Source organism: Crinia signifera, chromosome 11 (genome assembly GCF_055691185.1).
Source record: "Crinia signifera chromosome 11, ASM5569118v1, whole genome shotgun sequence".
Lineage (NCBI taxonomy): Eukaryota > Metazoa > Chordata > Amphibia > Anura > Myobatrachidae > Crinia > Crinia signifera.
In genome coordinates, this window is record NC_139227.1 from 25,854,667 (window position 1) to 25,875,970 (window position 21,304).

The 21,304-nt window shown below is 44.7% G+C and overlaps 1 protein-coding gene and 1 non-coding gene across 2 annotated transcripts; both read left to right on the forward strand.

The window, feature by feature from the left end:
- The first annotated feature begins 330 nt into the window (after nt 1-330).
- On the forward strand, nt 331-11,533 carry DYNLRB2 (dynein light chain roadblock-type 2). The gene is made up of 4 exons (XM_083165505.1): nt 331-478; nt 2,610-2,685; nt 4,403-4,570; nt 11,343-11,533. The coding sequence occupies exons 1-4, from the start codon at nt 476-478 to the stop codon at nt 11,384-11,386; spliced, it is 291 nt and encodes a 96-aa protein (XP_083021631.1). The 5' UTR covers nt 331-475; the 3' UTR covers nt 11,387-11,533.
- A 3,841-nt stretch (nt 11,534-15,374) lies between these two features.
- LOC146046549 (small nucleolar RNA SNORD94) lies at nt 15,375-15,506 on the forward strand. The gene has a single exon (XR_014465945.1). It is a non-coding gene; the product is annotated as a small nucleolar RNA SNORD94 (small nucleolar RNA).
- Nucleotides 15,507-21,304: the final 5,798 nt, after the last annotated feature.

Sequence of the window (21,304 nt, forward strand, 5' to 3'; positions counted from 1 at the left end):
ACTTGGAATAAAGGATAATTTGATTGGATTCTATAGTAACATACAGAATGAAGTGCTTCTAAATATTAATTATGCCCCTTTTTTCTTCTTTGTTGCTCCCTTGATGAATGAGCAAGTAATGAATTATTTCATGTGATCACAAAAATAGTGAGCAGGCCGTGTCAGACTGTCCAGCTGAACACTAGACTATAGACTGAACGTAGCCATAGTGAATGCACAGTACACGCCACCATCAGCCTTCTACAGCATGTGCGCCACAGCAACCCGGCAATTTCACGACAACGGCCAGCAGGGGCAGCAAATCCCCTCTACAAGTCGGGCGCACCACGTGACGGCCTCATGCAGCCGGCACCCCGCCCATTCCCTCCATGACGTACTTCCGGCGTTACCATAGAGCCGAGCGACGCTGTGGTCTGTTGTCTGTCGCTTGCGGTAGAGGAAGAGTTGGTGCTAGCGGTGCAGCAGCTGGAGAAGGATGGTGAGCTAGCTTCCCCCGGGGGGGGTAGGGTAACTGGATACAGCAGTGTACAGTATATACACACACACACACACACATACAGCTTATTACATGTAACTGGTTATAATGCTTCCAAAATTACTATAGTACTGCATGGTAACTGTCCCCTCTATCCCATCTCTCCCTCTCCATCTTCATCTCATATCATCCCTATGGCATGCGGACTCAGCATAGGGGAGACCCTCCAAAAGCCATGAATCTGGGGCCCAGGATTCCTCATATCTACCTGCAGTGTATCTATACTGATTTAGAACAACTGTAATTAGGTGGGATGTGCAGGAGCAGAATCATGTAACACTGCGAGATGACTTATTGTATATAAATGCTTTTTTACACTCAGTGCTACCATGGTGACATCAGTCACCCAGAGCAACATCATGGGGCCACAGAATGAGCTATATCTTGTTCCTGGGCATTTCATATCAGTAAAGGTCCTGCCTTCTACTCCTAGGTATGGGCCATTGGGTCGACCCAATTTAGTTTGTCAGGGCTGAGGTTGACACCTGAAATAGGTTGACAATGGGAGGATGAGCATGAGTTTTTCACATCTTTTGTGTCCCGAATGTCAACATAAAAACTGAAATGTTCCGCTGTGCTCGCCATGCTTTGGGCACGGTGTCTCGCTGCATTTGGCAAACTATTATATTCTCCCACCATGCTGTAGAGGATAGTAGGGCATGAAATACCGCCGGTCGACACGCCTGCTAAAAAAAATGTGAAAAACTCATGTCGACCTTTTCACTGTTCTAATGCTTGTCGACCTTTCAACCTTAGCAATGTTAACCTATTTCAGGTGTCGAACTAAGCCCTGTCGACCTTGCGTGGTCAATCCAATGCATGTCGTCATAAAAAAGGTCATCCTAGTGACTGTATCCCCTATGTTGTGTATCAGTTGGTGTCGCATTCTCAGCCTGATCCAAAAGTATCACCAGTCTGGGGGCGTTCACTGGCTCTGTTTATATATTATGACAGTGGTGTCAAACTCATGGCCCTCCAGTTGTTGTGGAACTACACATCCCAGCATGCCCTGCCAAAGTTTTAGAAATCCATTGTATAAAATCTGTAGCAGGGCATGCTGGGACGTGTAGTTCCACAACAGCTAGAGGGCCATGAGTCTGACACCACTGTATTATAACATATATTCCGTTTATTGTACACATTTACTGAAATAATAGCATCAGAAGCCACCATTTCTAAATATCTTAATTACAATAGTTTATATACATTTTAGCATTATTTCTTTGTGTGTCAAAACGTGTGCAGTTACTTCTCCCTGCCTGGGATGTCACTCTCTCTACTGTGGAGCTTCTAGCACAGTGTGGTCTGTATTTCAGCACTAATATGCAGATCAGACCTGTACTAGAAGCGCCACAGCAGAGAGCGACACCCCAGGGTGCTAGAATGAAAACTACATATGGTACTTGTGAGTTATCCGGGCGTCCGATTTTTAAATCGGGTCGGATCGGGACATCGCATCGCATCGCATGCGACCATCGGATGCGATGCGATGCGATGCGATGCGATGACCCGATTTTTCCATAGGAATCAATGTTAAAATGGACTGAGTCCATTTTAACATGGAATTCAATGGGAAAAAGGGTCCTTTTCATACCCCTACTATCCAAGTGGGCATGGAGTTGGATATAAACCTGTGGCGAGCGTAGCGAGCCACCGAGCCCGAAGCGTGGCGAGCGTAGCGAGCCCCGCGAGGGGACACAGAATACCGTCCCCTCGCGGGGCTCGCTTCGCTCGCCACGCTTCGGGCTCGGTGGCTCGCTACGCTCGCCACAGGTTTATATCCAACTCCATGCCCACTTGGATAGTAGGGGTATGAAAAGGACCCCTTTTTCCATAGGAATCATTTTAACATTGATTCCTATGGAAAAATCGGGTCATCGCATCCGATGGTCGCATGCGATGCGATGCGATGCGATGCGATATCGCATCGCATCGCATCTGATTGTATGCCTTAACTTAAGGCATACAATCAAAAAATCGGACGCCCGGATAACTCACAAGTACCCTACATATATATCATGATGATTAAAATAAATATGTATATATAAAGTATGTGTTTTTGTTTTATTGATAGTCTGAGGTTGAAGAAACACTGAAAAGGATCCAGTCCCAAAAAGGAGTCATTGGCACTATAGTAGTGAACTCTGAAGGTGACACAGAATTTTCATATATATTTTGCATTTTATCTGTATATTTATTCCGTTCTTGCCGATAAACAATCTCATTGGTTCACATCAGTGAAGAGTCCACTGATCCATCCAGCGTAATTTCAGACATGTAGGGTTAATGTGTTTTAGAGGTTCCGCTTGGGAGCAGATTTCTTCATGATTCAGCAGGTGCACTTTTATGATGCTACATCATCTGGCTGTTTTTATTGGATAGTCAACTTAAGAAATGCATTGTAATATTATTATTATAACAACTAGTTAAAAGCCAGGCAAAATTATAATCTGTCCCCGGGGTCTAAGGAAAGGGGGGTGTAATACTGGTAGGAGGTGGGGCAGTGGTACTGAGATATCCCAGGAACCTCAGCAGGAACACCTCCCAGTAATGCATCAGTGAAGAGACAGCTAGCTAGGAAAGAAGTTCGGACAGCACCCTATGGCCGCTATTCTGGTTGGCCCTATGGCCGCTATTCTGGTTGGCTTGCTCCCCTGCATGTTCGCGTAAGGGAGCGATGTTGGGGAACTGCGCATGCAACTTTATGCGCATGTGCAGCCACTTGGTGCAAGGGGGCGCGGCAAGCTGCTTGTTCGCAGTCCCCTTTGCACCTAGCAGTGCAGGTGGGGGCAGCAGCGATGGGCTGTGCCCATGGGAACGCCCAGCGATTCATGGCCCGTCCCATGAAAACCTGGGCGTTCCAATGTAAATGCCCCTGAGGTGCGGGGGGGAGGGCAGCTAACACCAGTGGATGTCAGCTGCCCGCCCGCTTCCCACACAGGACACTCGCAGATGTAAGACACCAGAGAGGTGTCTTATATCTGCGAGCGCTGTAGAAATTATTCGATGGTCTGTGATTTCCTCCCCGCACACAAGTTGCGAATGGATGTTTATGCAAAACACCCATTTGCATGCGTGCGGGGAAACTCAGCATGCGAGGGGGGGGGGGCAGGCAGCGGGCGACGTTTAGGTGACTCACAAAACTGCGATCTTTGCAGCTTTGCGAATCATCCACAATAATGTCCTATATCAGTAGACCATTTGGAAAGGTGAAGGCCCCCACGGGGTTCCGTAGGTAAGCACTTACCTGCATAGGGTAAGAGATTACTGCACAGGTTCTCAAAGTCGGTCCTCAGGACCCCACACAGTGCATGTTTTGCAGGTCTCCTCACAGAATCACGAGTGAAATACTTAGCTCCACCTGTAAATCTTTTAAAATGTGTCGATGAGTAATGAGTGCGCCTGTTGGGTGACCTGGAAAACATGAACTTTGTGGGGTCCTGAGGACCGAGTTTGAGAACCACTGGATTACTGCATTCCCAAGTTTATGTATGTTTTTGTGGGTTTTTTTTTGTTGTTTATTTTAAACTTCCTATATTTAGCTGTCAATTTAAGATATAAATTGTCTACCTGGCTATGTTATTTATAGCAGCACAATCCTGGACAAGGTACTTTTTGTAAGCAATGTTTGAGTAGTGGTCCGACAAAGATTCCTCAATCATCATGTCTGCCAATCTTATTGCAGTAATAACAGTCTCCTACTACAGTACCTTAAGGACTGAGTTTGAGAACCCCTGCCTTGATGCATAGACTGCTTTTAAAAGTTAAATATGTTTTTCCTACATCTGGCCATTCATCTGTTCTACTCTGCACCATTTTCCAGTGGTTTCATATCCTGTTTTATGACCTGGATCTACTCCTTTGCAGGCATTCCGATAAGGACCACTCTAGACAACTCCACCACAGTGCAGTACGCTGGCCTCCTTCACCAGCTCTCCATGAAGGCTAGAAGCACCGTACGAGATATTGACCCTCAGAATGATCTTACGTTCCTCAGAATCCGCTCAAAGAAGCATGAGATTATGGTGGCCCCAGGTACTGAAATAACCAGCAAGTCCAAATTTCCTTGTACATTGCTCACTTCATCAGGGGGATTGTTAATGGTTACAACTGGGATCATACGGCACCACTAGTTCCATAACATTGTTAGATTTAATGTGCAATGTCACTGACGGGACATCAGCTAGTGTTATTTAGTTATTTAGCCGTTGTAAGAGGATACTTGTTTTCCTTTGCATGGCTGATTTCCCATATATGAAGGCCTATGTTTGACGATTTTTAGCCACTGGAAAAAAAACAACGTCAAATCCTGGCATACCTTAAATTATTTGCTGTGCTGTTCTCGCTTATCTTGAGATCAGAAAACACACACACTCACACGCTCTCTCGCTCGGGCTGGTGGGGAATGCCTTCTCTGCCAGTGCGCATAGTGTGTCCTGCGTAACTTTGTTTTGCATGTGACGAAGGCAATCACAAGGCTTGTGCTATCCTACCACTTAAGTCTGTCTACTCCTGAAGAGATGGTCGGCAAAGTGAAGGGCCATTGTAATGTTCACCATGTGTACAGGAGAGGTGTGCTTCTACAAAGATGACTCATGCAAAGAAATTCATATAGGTGATTGGCGGTCAGAATACCAACACCAGCATCCCAAAGGTGGGAATCCTGGCAGGGGTCAGGTAAAAATACTTCCTTTCCCCCTGCCCCCACCTAACCGTTCCCTGCTAAACCCTAACCCTAAGAAAAAGGGGGTTATAGGAACTGGCTACCTGTTGGTGCTTATTGCAGCCTTGAGTCTGTACTACCCACAGCTATCACCTAATAGCAATACACAGGGTCATACAATACAAAAGATTTGGGATTCCAGACTTCTAAGGCGCAAGGGTAGATGGTGAGGCTTATCAAACGGCGATATTCCTCTTGAACTTGCTACTTTTCTTCAATATTCACACTCGATGCAATGTAGAAAAGAACCACAATAGAAAGAAAGAAGCCAACTGTTATATGCTGTTTCTCATTCAGATCGGAGGTGATTGTACACAAATAAAGATAATATGGGCGTACCCCACTCACGGTATTGGCGGAGGGGTACAAGCGCGTAGCGTTATCTTTAAGGACCCTCTGGTTCTTTAAATCGACCTTTCGTTCTCCCGTGTATGTGAATGTGAGTAAACAAATAAACAAAATATCACTATTAGTGTGTGTTCTTTGTCTAGTTTCTTAGAACAAATGTATCCAAGGTACAGGACAAAGTTTTCTCCTTTTATGTGGGCGTACCTCACTCACCAAATGCACGGTGGGGGTACACCTATAAAGGTTTCTGTCTTCACACTTTAATACTTTTTTTCACAAAGAAACCTTTATAGGTGTACCCCCACCGTGCATTTGGTGAGTGAGGTAAGGTCGATTTAAAGAACCAGAGGGTCCTTAAAGATAACGCTACGCGCTTGTACCCCTCCGCCAATACCGTGAGTGGGGTACGCCCATATTATCTTTATTTGTGTACAATCACCTCCGATCTGAATGAGAAACAGCATATAACAGTTGGCTTCTTTCTTTCTATTGTGGTTCTTTTCTACATTGCATCGAGTGTGAATATTGAAGAAAAGTAGCAAGTTCAAGAGGAATATCGCCGTTTGATAAGCCTCACCATCTACCCTTGCGCCTTAGAAGTCTGGAATCCCAAATCTTTTGTATTGTATAAACCCTAACCCTCCCCACTAGTGCCTAACTTAAACTTTCGTACCCAGCCACTAAAATCTAATTGCCCCCCCCCCCCTACTCCGCAGCCTAACCCTAACCCCCCCTTTTCGCACCTGCTACAGAGAAGTAGCATATACACGCTGATGTTGAGGACCCATTGTAAACCAATGGATTACCATTGTAGAGATGTGTACTGCACATGGCCCTAAATCCATGTATTTATTTTTTGATGCTTGCAGACAACTTGATGATCTCTATCTTCACTCTGGTGACATCATGATACGCTCATTACAGATGAATGGCTGCAATTTTTTTAGCCATATGTTTACATCTATGTTTCAGCCCCAAGTTGCAGCCTACTCTATGGCCCTTATTCAGATCTGATCCCAGTACAAATTTGTTCTCAAAATGGGCAAAACCATGTGCACTGCAGGTGGGGCAGATGTAACGTGCAGAGAGAGTTAGATTTGTGTGAGTTATTTTGTTTCTGTGCAGGGTAAATACTGGCTGCATTATTTTTGCACTACAATTTAGATTTCAGTTTCAACACACCAGCCGGTGATGATGCGGGACCATGCATCACCGCTCACCACTCATCCCCGGGCCACACACACCGGACATCTATCTTTTTATTATTATTATTATTATTATTATTATTATTATTAAGGATTGCGCATATGTACAACATGTTTTACAATTACAGTGAAACCTGTGAAATTAGCAAACACAAAACAAGTCATTTTATATGTATGCGAGTACGAACACATTTAACAATGAGAAGGTTTATAATACGAAAACATTGCCTTCTGCGGGCGGACACGACCTAAACTATATCTCTGCACCCCCTGCGGTCATACCCGTTGGAAGGTCTATCGGGTTGGGTCCAGTGAGGACACGGGGCTCATACCACTGAGTGGAACGAAAGCATTTATGAATTTGTTGAACAGTAAATCGATAAAACCCTCCCATAGTTGGAAGAACGTTTCCGTGCTCTTCTTTTTGGAGGGATGACTCCACCCACTCCATATGAAATATATGGAATAGCTTAGCTTGAATCAGAGGTATAGAAGGATGGTCCTTATGTAACACCGGGCAGCTGTGAGCTGAAAGATGCTCAAACTTGCTGTTTTGAGCGGCTTTCAGCTCAGTCGCCCAGTGTTTGGGCCTTTTGTAAAGTGGGTTAGAATATCTAAGTTTGTTGAAAAACACATGAAGAAATTTATTATGAATGCTCCGGAAAAGTGAGGTCTGAATGTGTAGCATAGGGGATGTCAAATGAAGCTTATTAAATTGAATATATATATATATATATATATATATATATATATATATATATATATATATATATATACCAAGAGAAGGACCTGTCACTCAGGACTGACGTGAGCTGCGTTTCCGTGTGGCTTGCTCTGTTGCCATGAGTCGATGGTCTGTGTCGACACACAGACATCCATACACAATATTCCAAACGGACAAAGGCACTCAGAGGCTTGATGCAGGTGAAAAAACTGGAGGAATTTTTATTCCATTGCCTGTCTACGTTTCGGGGGTCATGCCCCCTTCGTCAGGACACAAAGGCACAAGTAACCTTGTGCCTTTGTGTCCTGACGATGGGGGCATGACCCCCGAAACGTAGACAGGCAATGGAATAGGAATTCCTCCAGTTTTTTCACCTGCATCAAGCCTCTGAGTGCCTTTGTCCGTTTGGAATATTGTGTGTGTGTATATATATATATATATATATATATATATATATATATATATATATATATATATATATATATATATATATATATATATATATATATATATATATATATATATATATATATATATATATATATATATATATATATATATATATATATATATACCTCCACTTTATTCCCGGCACTCTGGGCTTCCTTAAACAATCAATGGCGCGGTGCCTTCCATATAGACAGCAGGTCCAAATATACGATAGCAGGACGGCGGCACTCGCTGACTAGTAAATAACTGAGACCACTCAGTATATTATAAACGTTTTCGGTTTTACTAAACCTTCGTCAGATATACAGAAAATAGAAAACTCACCAAATATATAGTGTCTTACCCCATCTCGTGCCTTTCCCGTGAATGCCTTTCCTCCTCCCTCTTCCGTCCTGACCTTCCGGTTTCAGGTGCAGAAGATGGGGATTGGTTCCGGCGTGTATGGTTGCTATGGACGCCTGGAGGTTGCTAAGTTACTCGCCGCTGCGTGTGGACGCTGTCACTAGGAAAGGACACGTTCCGGGTGTACACTAATCGCAGACACAAAGTACATCATTTGCACAATAAAGGTGACATTTAAAGAAAACAATTCAGTGGTAATTGTTCATTTAAGCCAGCGGGTGCTACTGTGTTCAATCTTTGGATCCAATATGCTTCTCGTCGGAGTAACTTCAAGTTTCTATCACCTCCCCTCCTGTCTTTCGGTACATGGTCTATCATGATGTACCTAAGTGTTGACAGACTGTGTCGACATTGGAGGAAGTGTTTGGCTACGGGCTGTTCTGCGACCTTGCCTTCCAGTGCGATCTTGATTGAGCTTCTGTGTCATTCGTACTTTGAAGCTACAGATGGTTTTGCCTATGTAATATTTGCTACACGGGCAGATTATACAGTATACTACATAGCTACTGTGGCAACTGAGGCTATATTGTATAGGAATTTTATATCCATCATGTGGATGCTTGATGTAATCAGCTGTTATTAAATGGGTGCAAGTAATGCATCCCGTACATTTGTAGTTCCCCATTTTTCTGCGTAGGAAGTGAGTCTCTTCATTTTTTTGAAAGTCAGAAATGTCCGTTTTGACTATCTGGTCTTTTATATTCCTCCGTGAATAATTATTCTACGGAGTCCAAAAGGATCACTAAAATGGCAAAACAAATTTGGCCAATAATACAAACAGACCCAGATCTTAAGGGGTTCAAGAATAGAAAATTGCTACCTTGCTACACAAGAGGAAGGAATATAAAAGACCAGATAGTCAAAACGGACATTTCTGACTTTCAAAAAAATGAAGAGACTCACTTCCTACGCAGAAAAATGGGGAACTACAAATGTACGGGATGCATTACTTGCACCCATTTAATAACAGCTGATTACATCAAGCATCCACATGATGGATATAAAATTCCTATACAATATAGCCTCAGTTGCCACAGTAGCTATGTAGTATACTGTATAATCTGCCCGTGTAGCAAATATTACATAGGCAAAACCATCTGTAGCTTCAAAGTACGAATGACACAGCACAGAAGCTCAATCAAGATCGCACTGGAAGGCAAGGTCGCAGAACAGCCCGTAGCCAAACACTTCCTCCAATGTCGACACAGTCTGTCAACACTTAGGTACATCATGATAGACCATGTACCGAAAGACAGGAGGGGAGGTGATAGAAACTTGAAGTTACTCCGACGAGAAGCATATTGGATCCAAAGATTGAACACAGTAGCACCCGCTGGCTTAAATGAACAATTACCACTGAATTGTTTTCTTTAAATGTCACCTTTATTGTGCAAATGATGTACTTTGTGTCTGCGATTAGTGTACACCCGGAACGTGTCCTTTCCTAGTGACAGCGTCCACACGCAGCGGCGAGTAACTTAGCAACCTCCAGGCGTCCATAGCAACCATACACGCCGGAACCAATCCCCATCTTCTGCACCTGAAACCGGAAGGTCAGGACGGAAGAGGGAGGAGGAAAGGCATTCACGGGAAAGGCACGAGATGGGGTAAGACACTATATATTTGGTGAGTTTTCTATTTTCTGTATATCTGACGAAGGTTTAGTAAAACCGAAAACGTTTATAATATACTGAGTGGTCTCAGTTATTTACTAGTCAGCGAGTGCCGCCGTCCTGCTATCATATATATATATATATATATATATATATATATATATATATATATATATATATATATATATATATATATATATATATATATATATATATATATATATATATATATATATATATATATATATATATATATATATATATATATATATATATATATATATAAATGCAACAAGCTCATTAGTGATAAATACAATACACCAATAAAATTGCAATATGGATGACATTCTCAGGAACCGTATAATAAAGCTGGTAAAACACTCAGCGATATATTGGCTGTTGGAGTGAGTGGCCAATATATTGCGAGCCTGTCGGTGGGTAAATATATGCCCAATATTTGTGTGAATGTTGTCCTTTACAGACAGCTGTGCAGCACTGCCAATGACCCAGTGGCGTGACTACCTATTTTTGCCGCCCCCCTCCCACTCCCCCTCGGCACCTATACCTGCTCAGCCGCATCTGCGGTCACGGTCCCGTCTCTCCCAGCGCTGGCTCCTGCTTCTATAATGAAAACGGACTCTTAGAAAATGGCTGCCCCTATACTGCAGACAGAAAACTGTCTGCAGTATGGGGGCAGCCATTTTGTAAGTGTCCGTTTTCATTATAGAAGCAGGAGCCAGCGCTGGGAGAGATGGGACTGTGACGGCGCAGCAGGCAGGTACCGGCAGACAGCAGCGGGTAACTATAGCCCCGCAGACCCCCGGTGCCCAAACTTTCTCTGCGCCTCCCCGCCACCGCGGGGGCTGAGGAGCTATAGTTACGCCACTGCGATGACCAATATCTATCTGTGCATCTGGCTATGTGTACAGTGGTCCCTGACTGCCACCATGCTTGTTGCAGGGCCTGACATCACAGTTAGGTAGGAATATTCAAATCTCCCTCCACCTGGGTGTTTTGAATGACCCATAGAGCAGCCAATCGGTAAATGTGTAAACTTACCTGAATCGGAAGCTCTGTCGGTTCAACGGAGGGTCCACTGACAGGTCTGTCTGGTATGTACCCAGCCTAAGTGCCTCTGCTGTCAGCAGTCTTGCTAAGCATTGAACAGCTCATGAGACAGCAGTTGCAATAATAGAACAAAACCATGTTGCACCGCATGTTGAGCAGATTCTTTGAGTTGTGCAGCAGGATTTATAGTTGGAGGGGTGTGTCCTAGATTTGTAATAACATTTTATATCAATAATTCTTAAGTTATTAACCTTTCATGTATTATTGTTTTCAGACAAAGACTATCTATTGATAGTTATCCAGAACCCCTCAGACTGAGAAAAAGCAATGGACGAGCCTGCTGGTTATGCCTGTGTTATCCCCTTCCACATGTGTCTCTTTTATTTTATTTTTTTATTTGGTGTATTACCTTTATTATGAAAATGTCTTCCTGGCCTACATGTCATTTGTTTAAATAAACAGAAACATTTAATAAATGTGTATTTCTGTTATTCGACCTGTTTTATTGGAACTGTACTATTAAAGCAATGCACAAACTATGTTTTTAATCTTATTGTAATCTATCACCATTTTGGCTGATTTAGATAACCCAAAAACACTTAAAAGACAATGCTTTTACCATGTGTCTCCTGAGAAGCTGAGGTTTAAATTTACCTCATCATTTTTAGAAGCTTTGGTAACATTACATGTTACTACTTTTTTCCAACTATCAACATAAAGACCTTTATGTTAAGGGTGGAAACGGGCAGGGCCGGTGCTAGGTTCCCCATCACCCTAGGCAAAATGTCAGCTCACAGCACCCCTACGGTTATAGAGAAGCCCAGCTAAGATGTAACACAAGACATAGGCACATGTGGGGGAAGGGGCGATATGGGGGCGGGAGGGGAAGAAGGGACACAGAACATGAAGGGGAGACTGGTATTGGAGGGACACAGGACCTGGGGATAAGGGGGGGGGGGAGGGTGACACAAAATATGGGGTGAGACACAGGGCCTTTGCATATGTGGGGGATGGAGAGGGGGAGGAGGTACACAATACCTGGGGACATAAGAGGGGTCGAGGAACACAAGTTATGGGGGGAGGGGGTGGCACAGGACATAAGGCACATGACCTGGGGACATGAGGGAAGGGAGAGGGGGGACACAAGAATGGGGACATGAGGAGGGTGTAAAGGGAGAGGAGGGACAATGCCTGGGGATATCAGGAGAGAGAAAGGGGGGGCAAAGCACCTGAGTACATGAGGAAGGGGACAGGAGGAAAACCGTACCTGGGGACACGAGGGGAGGGAGAGGAGGGACACAGCAACTGGGGACATGAGATGTGGGGGGAAGGGGGAAAGGAGGAACACAGGAATGGAGACATGAGGTGGGGAGGGAGAGGAGGGACAAGAATTGGGACAGCAGGAGGGGGAGAGTAGGGACAGCACCTGGGGACATGAGGTGTGAGGGAGGGGGAAAGGAGGGACACCGGAATGGGGACGTGAGAGGGAGAGGGACGCAGTACCTGAGGACATGAGGAGGGGGGACACGGCATCTGCCAATATTGGCGTCAATGGGGACTCGTCTAGTGTGTATGGGCCTTAACCCTTCTTTATACCCTAACCGTCCCTTTATGCAGCCTAAACCTCCCTTATAGCTGAACCCTCACCACATCCCTTCTTTGTCTAACATTGGGATAGGTAATTGTATTGGCTTGCTGTCTTTTATGGATAACCATCTAGAAATTTGTCACGCTTCCTTAGCACATCAGCTTTAGTGGACTGTTGGTGCTTGCACTATAGCCTGCAGCCCTTCAATGAGTCATTAGCCACATTTAAAAAAATTTGCAATGTCAGTTCAAATAGGGCCTGATTCTGGTTCACTCGCAAAAGCAAATTCTCTAACTAATGGACAAAACCACTTTGCACTGCAGGTGGGGCAGATGTAACATGTGCAGAGAGAGTTAGATTTGGGTGGGGTTTGTACTTCAAACTGAGATCTATATTGCAGTGTAAAAATAATGCAGCCAGTATTTACCCTGCACAGAAACAAAATAACTCACCCAAATCTAATTCTATCTGCACCTGTATGTAACAGGTGCAGAGAGAGTTAGATTTTGGGTGTTAATTTACTTCCCTTCAGTGCACATGGTTTTGTCCATTAGAAAAAGAATTTGCTTTTGCAGGTGAACCAGAATCCGACCCATAGTCTTGTTTATGAAACTTATGTATCGAGCTGTTACAATTTGTTTTTGAGTCATGGGTATGTTGCTAATAAAGTGTGTACACACGGTGCAATATGGTCCCTGAGCAATTTTAGCTTAATATCTCTCAGCAATATATTGCTCAGTGTACCGTTTTCATCAGCGTCCAGCTATTTTGGCTGAAAATTGCAGCTTATTTTGTCTCTACCTCATTTTGACTAGAAATCGCTGGTCGCTGACGCACAGTGCATTGTGCACCAGGGACCAGCCATTTTTAGCCATAATCGCAGAAGCATGCTCCAGCGACCACCGACCATGAAGGGCTGGCTGCGGGAGCGCGCTCCTAGAGATTTATCTCCCACAACACAAAAAAACACACTGGCCGATATGGTCGCTCAGCGATAATGGCTTACATCGCCCCGTGTGTACAGGGCTTTATGTTTCTATACTATTTAAGTTATACATTCTTAAAATATTTGAACTTGTTTAGGTTCTTTTCTTTATTTTTTATCTTTTTTTAAATCTATTTAAATACAATTTTTTTTTAAATGTTGTGGTGTCACCAGGGACAGCGGCAAACTCAGGATTTTGAGAGAGGGGTTTCCAAATGTAATCCAAAATCTTTCAATTTGCAGGGCATTGGAGTAATTACGCGAGTCTGGGAGAGGGTTAACAGCCCAGCCCCGAAAATTGGTCTTTTTATACACCGGATATACAACGGTATGGTATACCGGCACTTCTCCACTGTGAGTATTTTTTTTTTTTTAGTAATAGGAGTGTGCAGACTAGCGTCTACACACTGCCTTTACTTTATGCAGCATCGTGGGATGCAGCGCCGGCCGGGGGAAGGCCACCTGGATAGAGACTCTCAGCGGTGGATGTCTTTCAGTCCCACTGGACAGAGATGGATGCTGCAGATAGATCGGCGCCGGGCGGAAGTACTGTACAGCCGGCCATACAGTACTTCCGCCCAGCGCCCGACGCAGCACAGCAGCGATCTATCTGCAGCATCCATCTCTGGCTGAGTGCGGAGCGGATGCCGCAGCTGCTGCCGTGCCTCCACTCCGTGTGCCGGAGCTGCCTGACCGCCGACACTGGAGCAACGGAGCCCGACTTGGGTAAGGTGTCCCGCTGCGGCGGTGCCCGATCGACACACTGGTCTCTACTCCGGCCCGCTCCCCTAACAGGCCCACTGCCACCAGGGCCTGGGCTGCTGTAGAACAAAGAGCAGCGTGGCTTCCGGGGCCGGGCCCCTCCACCCGGCGGGGCTTCCGTGTATGTCCCCCCTGCCAGTATACAGGGGGGATACACCCATGGTACTACTAGTCCCAGCGTGCATGAGGAAGCTGCTTGTGGCTTTCCAGATGGTGTTGGACTGCAAATCCCAGCATGCTGCTGCTTCCCTGGTTTGGGGTGTTCTGTGCTTGTCCGTCCCCCCCCCTTCTTACACGTGTGTAGAAGTGGTGGCTTAGTACACTGTACCATAACTGTGTACTCCCTCCCCCTCCTTCTCCCAATCTATTGTAGTGGTACACTGCCTATACCGGGGTGCCAGTGCCCCCCCACCCGCCCACCATATGTACTGTAGTGGTACATCACTTGTGCCTGGGTGCTCCCCCCTCTAACCTATGTATACTGTAAGGCTGCATCACCTGTCCCCGAGTGGTACGCTGCCTGGGAGCTAGTGCCCCACCCCCATGTGAACTGTAGTTCTACATCACCTGTGCCAGAGTGCTACCCCCCTCCTATGTACCTGGGTGCTAGTGTAAACCCCCCCCCCCCCTTATGTATTGTAGTAGTACACCGCCTGGGTGCTAGTGTAACCCCCCCTTATGTATTGTAGAACTAATGTATCAGTCACTTATGGTAGCTATCTCCAACATTGCTTGTTTCCTTGGGTACCCTGATTGGTGTGTGGTTAAACTTGTGGAGTAGATGGACTTGATTTGCCACTCTGGCATCGCTCATACTGTGTTAGCTGAGAACGGAGTGTCTGGCCCTTTCACAATGAATTATGTTGTTAGACTGGTAATGTCTACATGAAATACAAGTCTTCAGCTCAATTTTTTACAAAGTTTTAAAAGTTCTTTGTCCCTGGTATGGTAAAATAAAACCTAGTAAAATGGTGGCAATGATGAGTTGCGCAGGGTTACGGACCTCGGCTACATCATGGGGGCTGAATACAAGTCTGGTTTATCTAAGATTGCCGACATGTTGTTGGCTGCTTGGAACAGGCCTGTACGACATTGTACGCCCCTTTTTTTAAGTGACCACACCCATTTTCCGAGTGACCACACCCCTTTTAATAAGTGGCCACCCCCCCTTTCCCAGAGCGCATAATTACATGCTTACCTTTAGCATACCCCCACTTCTAAATTTCCACTTCGACCACTGCCGGATACTGTATGGAATACAGTATTAATATTTAACAGTAAAGATGGTCTATAGCAGGCATTCCCAACCACGGTCCTCAAGGTACACCAACAGTGCAGGTTTTAGTGATATCCAGACTTGAGCACAGGTGACGTAATTAGTACCTAAATGATTCTGAATAAACCATCTGTGCTGAAGCCTGGATATCACAAAAACCTGCACTGTTGGTGTGCCCTGAGGACCGTGGTTGGGAATGCCTAGACTATAGTATAGGCTCTTTCAAACATTAAAATAAGATAAGTGGTCAGGAAAAGAGTAAACATGTCATAATAAATAAATACACAAACATAATAGATAGAACCAGTACTGTACTTTCTAAGATCACAACCTCCCACCACATCGTAAGGCCCCTGTCTCTTCCTCCTGGCAGCTGCTCTCTGGTCCAGTGCGATGTTTGAGGGCTCAGATGCACACATACAGTAAATGTGGTAGAAGAAGCTGGTACACTAGGCATGTGCAGCAGCTCTGTTCTGTCCCTTACACTGCATGATGTGGTGGCAGCTTGATTGATTATATTATATACCAGTGCTGTTGTCATAATTTAAGGCACTTGCCAAGAGGAGGGGGTTTCTGGGCAACCAGAAACCCCCCTGCGTTTGCCTATGACCGGGGATCCCTTTCTGGAGGGGGGGGTGAGGTATATATTTCATGTTGTGGCTACAACTGCTCCTCTGCCAGCTACTGCTATTGCGCCTGGCAGCAGGGTTGTGGGCTTGAAGGGGGTGTGGTTTAAACACTATTTTACATTTATATGTATAGGGAAAGAGAGTATACAGGGTGTAGTATGAATTAGGAGACAATAGCATCTATTTAATTGATGCTTCTGTTGCTTAAATAAAAATACTGCTCTTAACAACAGCCAATACACAGTAGCATGTATTGGTGTTCACCAGCTGTGACTTTATGCAAATCCCACATTAGCTTCCTGTCAGTCACCTTGCCTACAGCCAGTGAGCAAAACAGTAGCAGGATTTTATTACAGGAAGACCATGTGCGTGCACACTACAGGCTGTATGCATGTGCAGTCTATGGCAGGGTTGCCTACCCTCCCGGAATGGCCGGGAGGCTCCCGAAAATCAGGTCGCCCTCCCAATCCCCCAGAAAGGTGGGCAACCCTCCCGGATACTGCCAGATCCCCTGCAACTCCCCAGCGGCAGCGATAAATTACCGCAATTTGCGGCTGTTCGGGGGATGGTTCGGGGGCTGTGTGTAACCCAGACCCTACCGCAACTCTGCGGCAGACTCCGGCTGATCAAGGCCAAAGCTTATGTAACATGCCCTCCCTGAAAATGCCTGGCACGCCTGCGTTTTCCCTGACACTCCCCAAAAATGGCCGGATAGCACCCCAAAACGGGGACGTCACATCAATCAAATTTCCCAAAAAAAGTTGCTAATTTTTGACGCTTTGTGCCATTGTGCACGCACACTGCAGCCCAGATGCATGCGTTCCATAATCTGTCCCCGCACCAATACGCACAGCAGTGGTCACGTCTGAATAACTCACTTTGCAACGCTCCCAGTGGTGGCAGATGTTGCAGTCACATGGGAGGGATGACGCACTCAGACCCCACAAATACTATAAGTACTAGGTGGTAATTACAGCATCCTTTCTTGGAGTACACATTACCATTGTCAGGGATCTCTAAGGACACTGAACCTAACTCCCCAGGCAGGAACTTTGATAGCATATTTGTTGTGAGGACAGGAACAATCTCTCTGAAAGGGAGACAAGTGCAGACATGTTTAGGGACCAGAGAGAAAAGAGTGATAGTATTTATAATTTATAAAGGATCGGGCTTTTGTAGAGCCACAAATTACAGTATATTGACATGTCACCAGTGCTGAAATATTCTACTGCAGTGGTTCTTAAACTTGGTCCTCAGGACTTTAAACAGCTCGCGCTTCTCCTCTGGCTCCCTTCTCCTCCCTTATCACTGATTCATACATCTACCCATAAGTTTGAAAGTCTGTTTTCTCGGCATACTGTTTATACACAGAATTCTATTTAGAATCCTTCAAACCAGGCCCGTCTTAGCATTATGCGGTTATTACGTCTACAGCCAAAAGGTTGACCACTAATGGTCGACAGTCAAAAAGGTTGACGTGTTTTTCATGATTTTTTTTTACGGACTTGTTCATACTGTTCATACTTTATGATCCCAGTGGGCATAGAGGGAGAATATAATATTGTGCCCAAAGGAGAGGATGCGGTACACTAATATGGTGTCCATGTTGACACCAAAAACCGTGAAAAACTCTTGTCGACCGTTTGCTTGTGTCGTCCTTTTGATCATGTCGAACCAATAGTGGTCAACTGTTTCACTGTCAAAATAATGATCCACACCCCATCTCCACATACAACAAACTGGTAGATACTTTATGGCTGCCCAAATGCTGCCTAGGTCTGGCCTCCTACTGGCACCCCGGCCTGGTGAATACCAGGAAAATACTAAATAACGATAAAATAATATATACTACTGTAAAGAAAACAAAATCTAAAGCTCCCGTTTGATAAATATTATTGCATCTGCTAAATGAATGATCAAATAATGACATTGTTAAAATTTTAATTATTTGTTCCAATTACATTGCCTTCTTCTTCTTTGCAATATAATCCATATATGGGGGGGGGGACCCTCATAGATAACCCGGATTGCTCCCAAGATGTTCCTGAAACTAGTTCATGTCTGGTGCTAAACCCATCTTATTACTGGATAGGCAGCCAATCAGGACATACATTCATCTGTCACATGTTCTCTGCTGCTTGGTATCTGTTTGTTCTGGAACAGATCTTCAAAATTCCTATTAAACCAGCACTAACGAGACCACTGCCTCTGACTTTATTGTCTATTTGCTTATACCCCTTTTATACTGCAGAGCCGGGTCACACCCAGGATTCAGGTTTATGGTATAATGGATTGAGCATGTTATGGTTGACCATCCTTAGTCGAAACCGTCTAGTTAGACGCCTAAAGACAGTCCACCGTGTCTAGATCTACAGTAAATGGAAGTACGGCCCCATACACACCAGAAAGATCAGGATCGTCTAACGATCGGCTAACAATTTTACATGCACTTCCCTGGAGCGCTCTCTCGCGGCCTACTCACGATGTGCTAACGATCGTGTTTCTTTTGCAAACGATGTACTTACGATGTAGATACGATACGACGTCGCTCCCGGCGGTCGTACGACCATCGGATGTGCGGGTCGTGAGTGCATCGTGTGTGCACTGGCCATGGTCGTTTTCGACATGCGGTGGGAGTGTCCAGGATCTCTGGCGTAAACAACCCGGATCGGACGGATGGTCGCGACGACGTAAGCACACACAATGTGCTAACGATGTGCATAAAATCAGCACATAATCAGCGGTCGGATCGGCTGATTCTGCTGCAGGAGGCAAAATCTCCAATGCGACATACGAAGTTACGGGAGCGCGCATCCAATCACAAACGACCAGGATCGTGAGCAAAATACAAACGATTGTGCACCAATTCAGGCACAACCGTCGTTACAACCGTCGAAATTTGCCCTAATCGTGCCCTAATCGTTCTGGTGTGTACCAGGCCTTAGACGCCAGCATTTCAGCGACGGTAGTGTGGTTGATAGTCACATGGTCAACATGAGTTTTCACAGGATCCTGCTATGGTTTGTGTCTGTCCCCTGAAGTGGCCAACAGTAATTCATCTTCATGCTTAAAAAGTAGGTAATAATAATAATAATAATAACAACTTTGTAGCTATTCCAGATAAAGGGGTATATTCAATTAATGTCGGATCCATTAATGTCAGACACATCTCTATGGAAACTATACTCTGATATTGATAGTCTTTAACCCGGCGTCAGTCTTGTGGCGTACCTAGATATTCGTAGGCCCCATTGCACAAGTTTGTAAGGGCCCCCTATTTAGCAACTGATGGTGATAAATGTATGTAAAACATATTAGTTAGACAGCATAGATGGGCCCTATTCAGCTCTGGGCCCCATAGCAGCTGCACTCCTTGCACCTATCGTAGTTACACCCTTGCATGTTGGGTCATTTTGACCGGGCAGTTTTCAGTTGCCTGTATGTTTTTGTAATGTAATGCGACGTCGCCAAACTTCTCAGTAGCTGGAGTTAAGACCCCTCACTACATGTGTTTCACCACAGTTTACTTGATGTGCGACTGCACAGGGAGATAGATACGTTTATGGAAAATACTGTTCCGTACTGCAGCAAGTGTGCTGATACTGCAAGAAAGTGATTAGTGTAAGACTTTGCATTCATTTCCCAAAAATCTCCTATTCACTTACACCAAAACTTAAAATGTATGTCTATGTTTTTTAATTATTTTCATCATTTTTCATAATAGTAGCAAAAAGTTCCTAAGATGACTTCTAAGGTCTTTTATTTCACATAAATAACTTTTTTTTATGAGTCTTTTAACTAAAATATACCGATGGATTTGCAAATCTTTGGAATAAAAAAAAGAAATGCAGGGTTAAATATTTCCGGGTAATTTTGACCCACCTGACTACGGCTGTAACACTTTTCTACCGTACTGACGCCAAGTTAATAACAACTGGTCATATTAAAATTCCCCCGCTTCTCACTCAATACACATGTATTGCCTCTATTGCGTCTTGCTAGCTTATAATTACCAAATACTGTAAGATGAAGAGTCAAGGGTTTCACAATGTAAATATATAAAAAGCGTCAGACTGTTCAGGAATCATATTTACTCTTTCTAGGGAAAACGGGACTCCGGGGGATAATTATAAGACAAGATGTCCCTAGACAAAGTAGTTGCTTCATTAACGTTCTCATGGTATGAAGTGCAAAACTAAGGTTGACTTTATTATGTCGGTTCTTGGAATGAGTATGTGTTTACGCAGTGCTGAGTTATTGAAGTGTGGGTAAATGTAAGTAAAGCCATTGATCTGTGTGTAATATGGATGTGATATATGCATAAAGAGATGGAAGGAGGCTTGGAGTATAGTTGTTCCCGAAATGTATGCAATGTCGATGGGAATCATGGGAAGCAGGGCCTGGTGAAAAGTACCAGGTGCCCTAGGCTAATGCACATGCAGCTGCCCGTGTAATGCTAACACACGTGTCTGAGTGCTTGGGGACTCACCAGTCATACTGCCCATGTGCATGTAATGAAGGTTATCATTGTATTCCTTGACTGTCACCTGCAAGCCCCCCCCACACCTATCCCATGTACATACATACCCATAAAGGTTATTTTTGGGGGGGTCAGACGTTAGTTAATGTGCCAGTGTGCATTTGGAGTGTGGGGCGAGACTGGCACACCAGGAGAAAACCCACAAACCCACAAGAGGGGACATACAAACTCAACACAGATGGACAGGGGCGTAACTAGATATTCATGGGTCCCATAGCAAAAGTTTGTAAGGGCCCCCTATTTTGCAACCGATGGTGATAAATGTATGTAAAACACATTACTTAGACAAGAAAGATGGGCCCCCTTCAGCTCTGGGCCCCATAGCAGCTGCACCCCTTGCACCTATGGTAGTTACGCCTTTGCAGATGGACTAAGACCTCAGTCCCGAAGAACCAATTAGTATAACATTAATGTTGCCTCTAAATGTAGGCTGTGATTTAGCTAAACAATGACGTG

Bases quoted from the DNA above. Each gene is read 5' to 3' on its own strand.
- DYNLRB2 (XM_083165505.1), top strand. The intron at 2,686-4,402 runs GTGACACAGAAT...ACTCCTTTGCAG, and splicing joins TATAGTAGTGAACTCTGAAG to GCATTCCGATAAGGACCACT. The intron at 4,571-11,342 runs GTACTGAAATAA...TATTGTTTTCAG, and splicing joins TGAGATTATGGTGGCCCCAG to ACAAAGACTATCTATTGATA.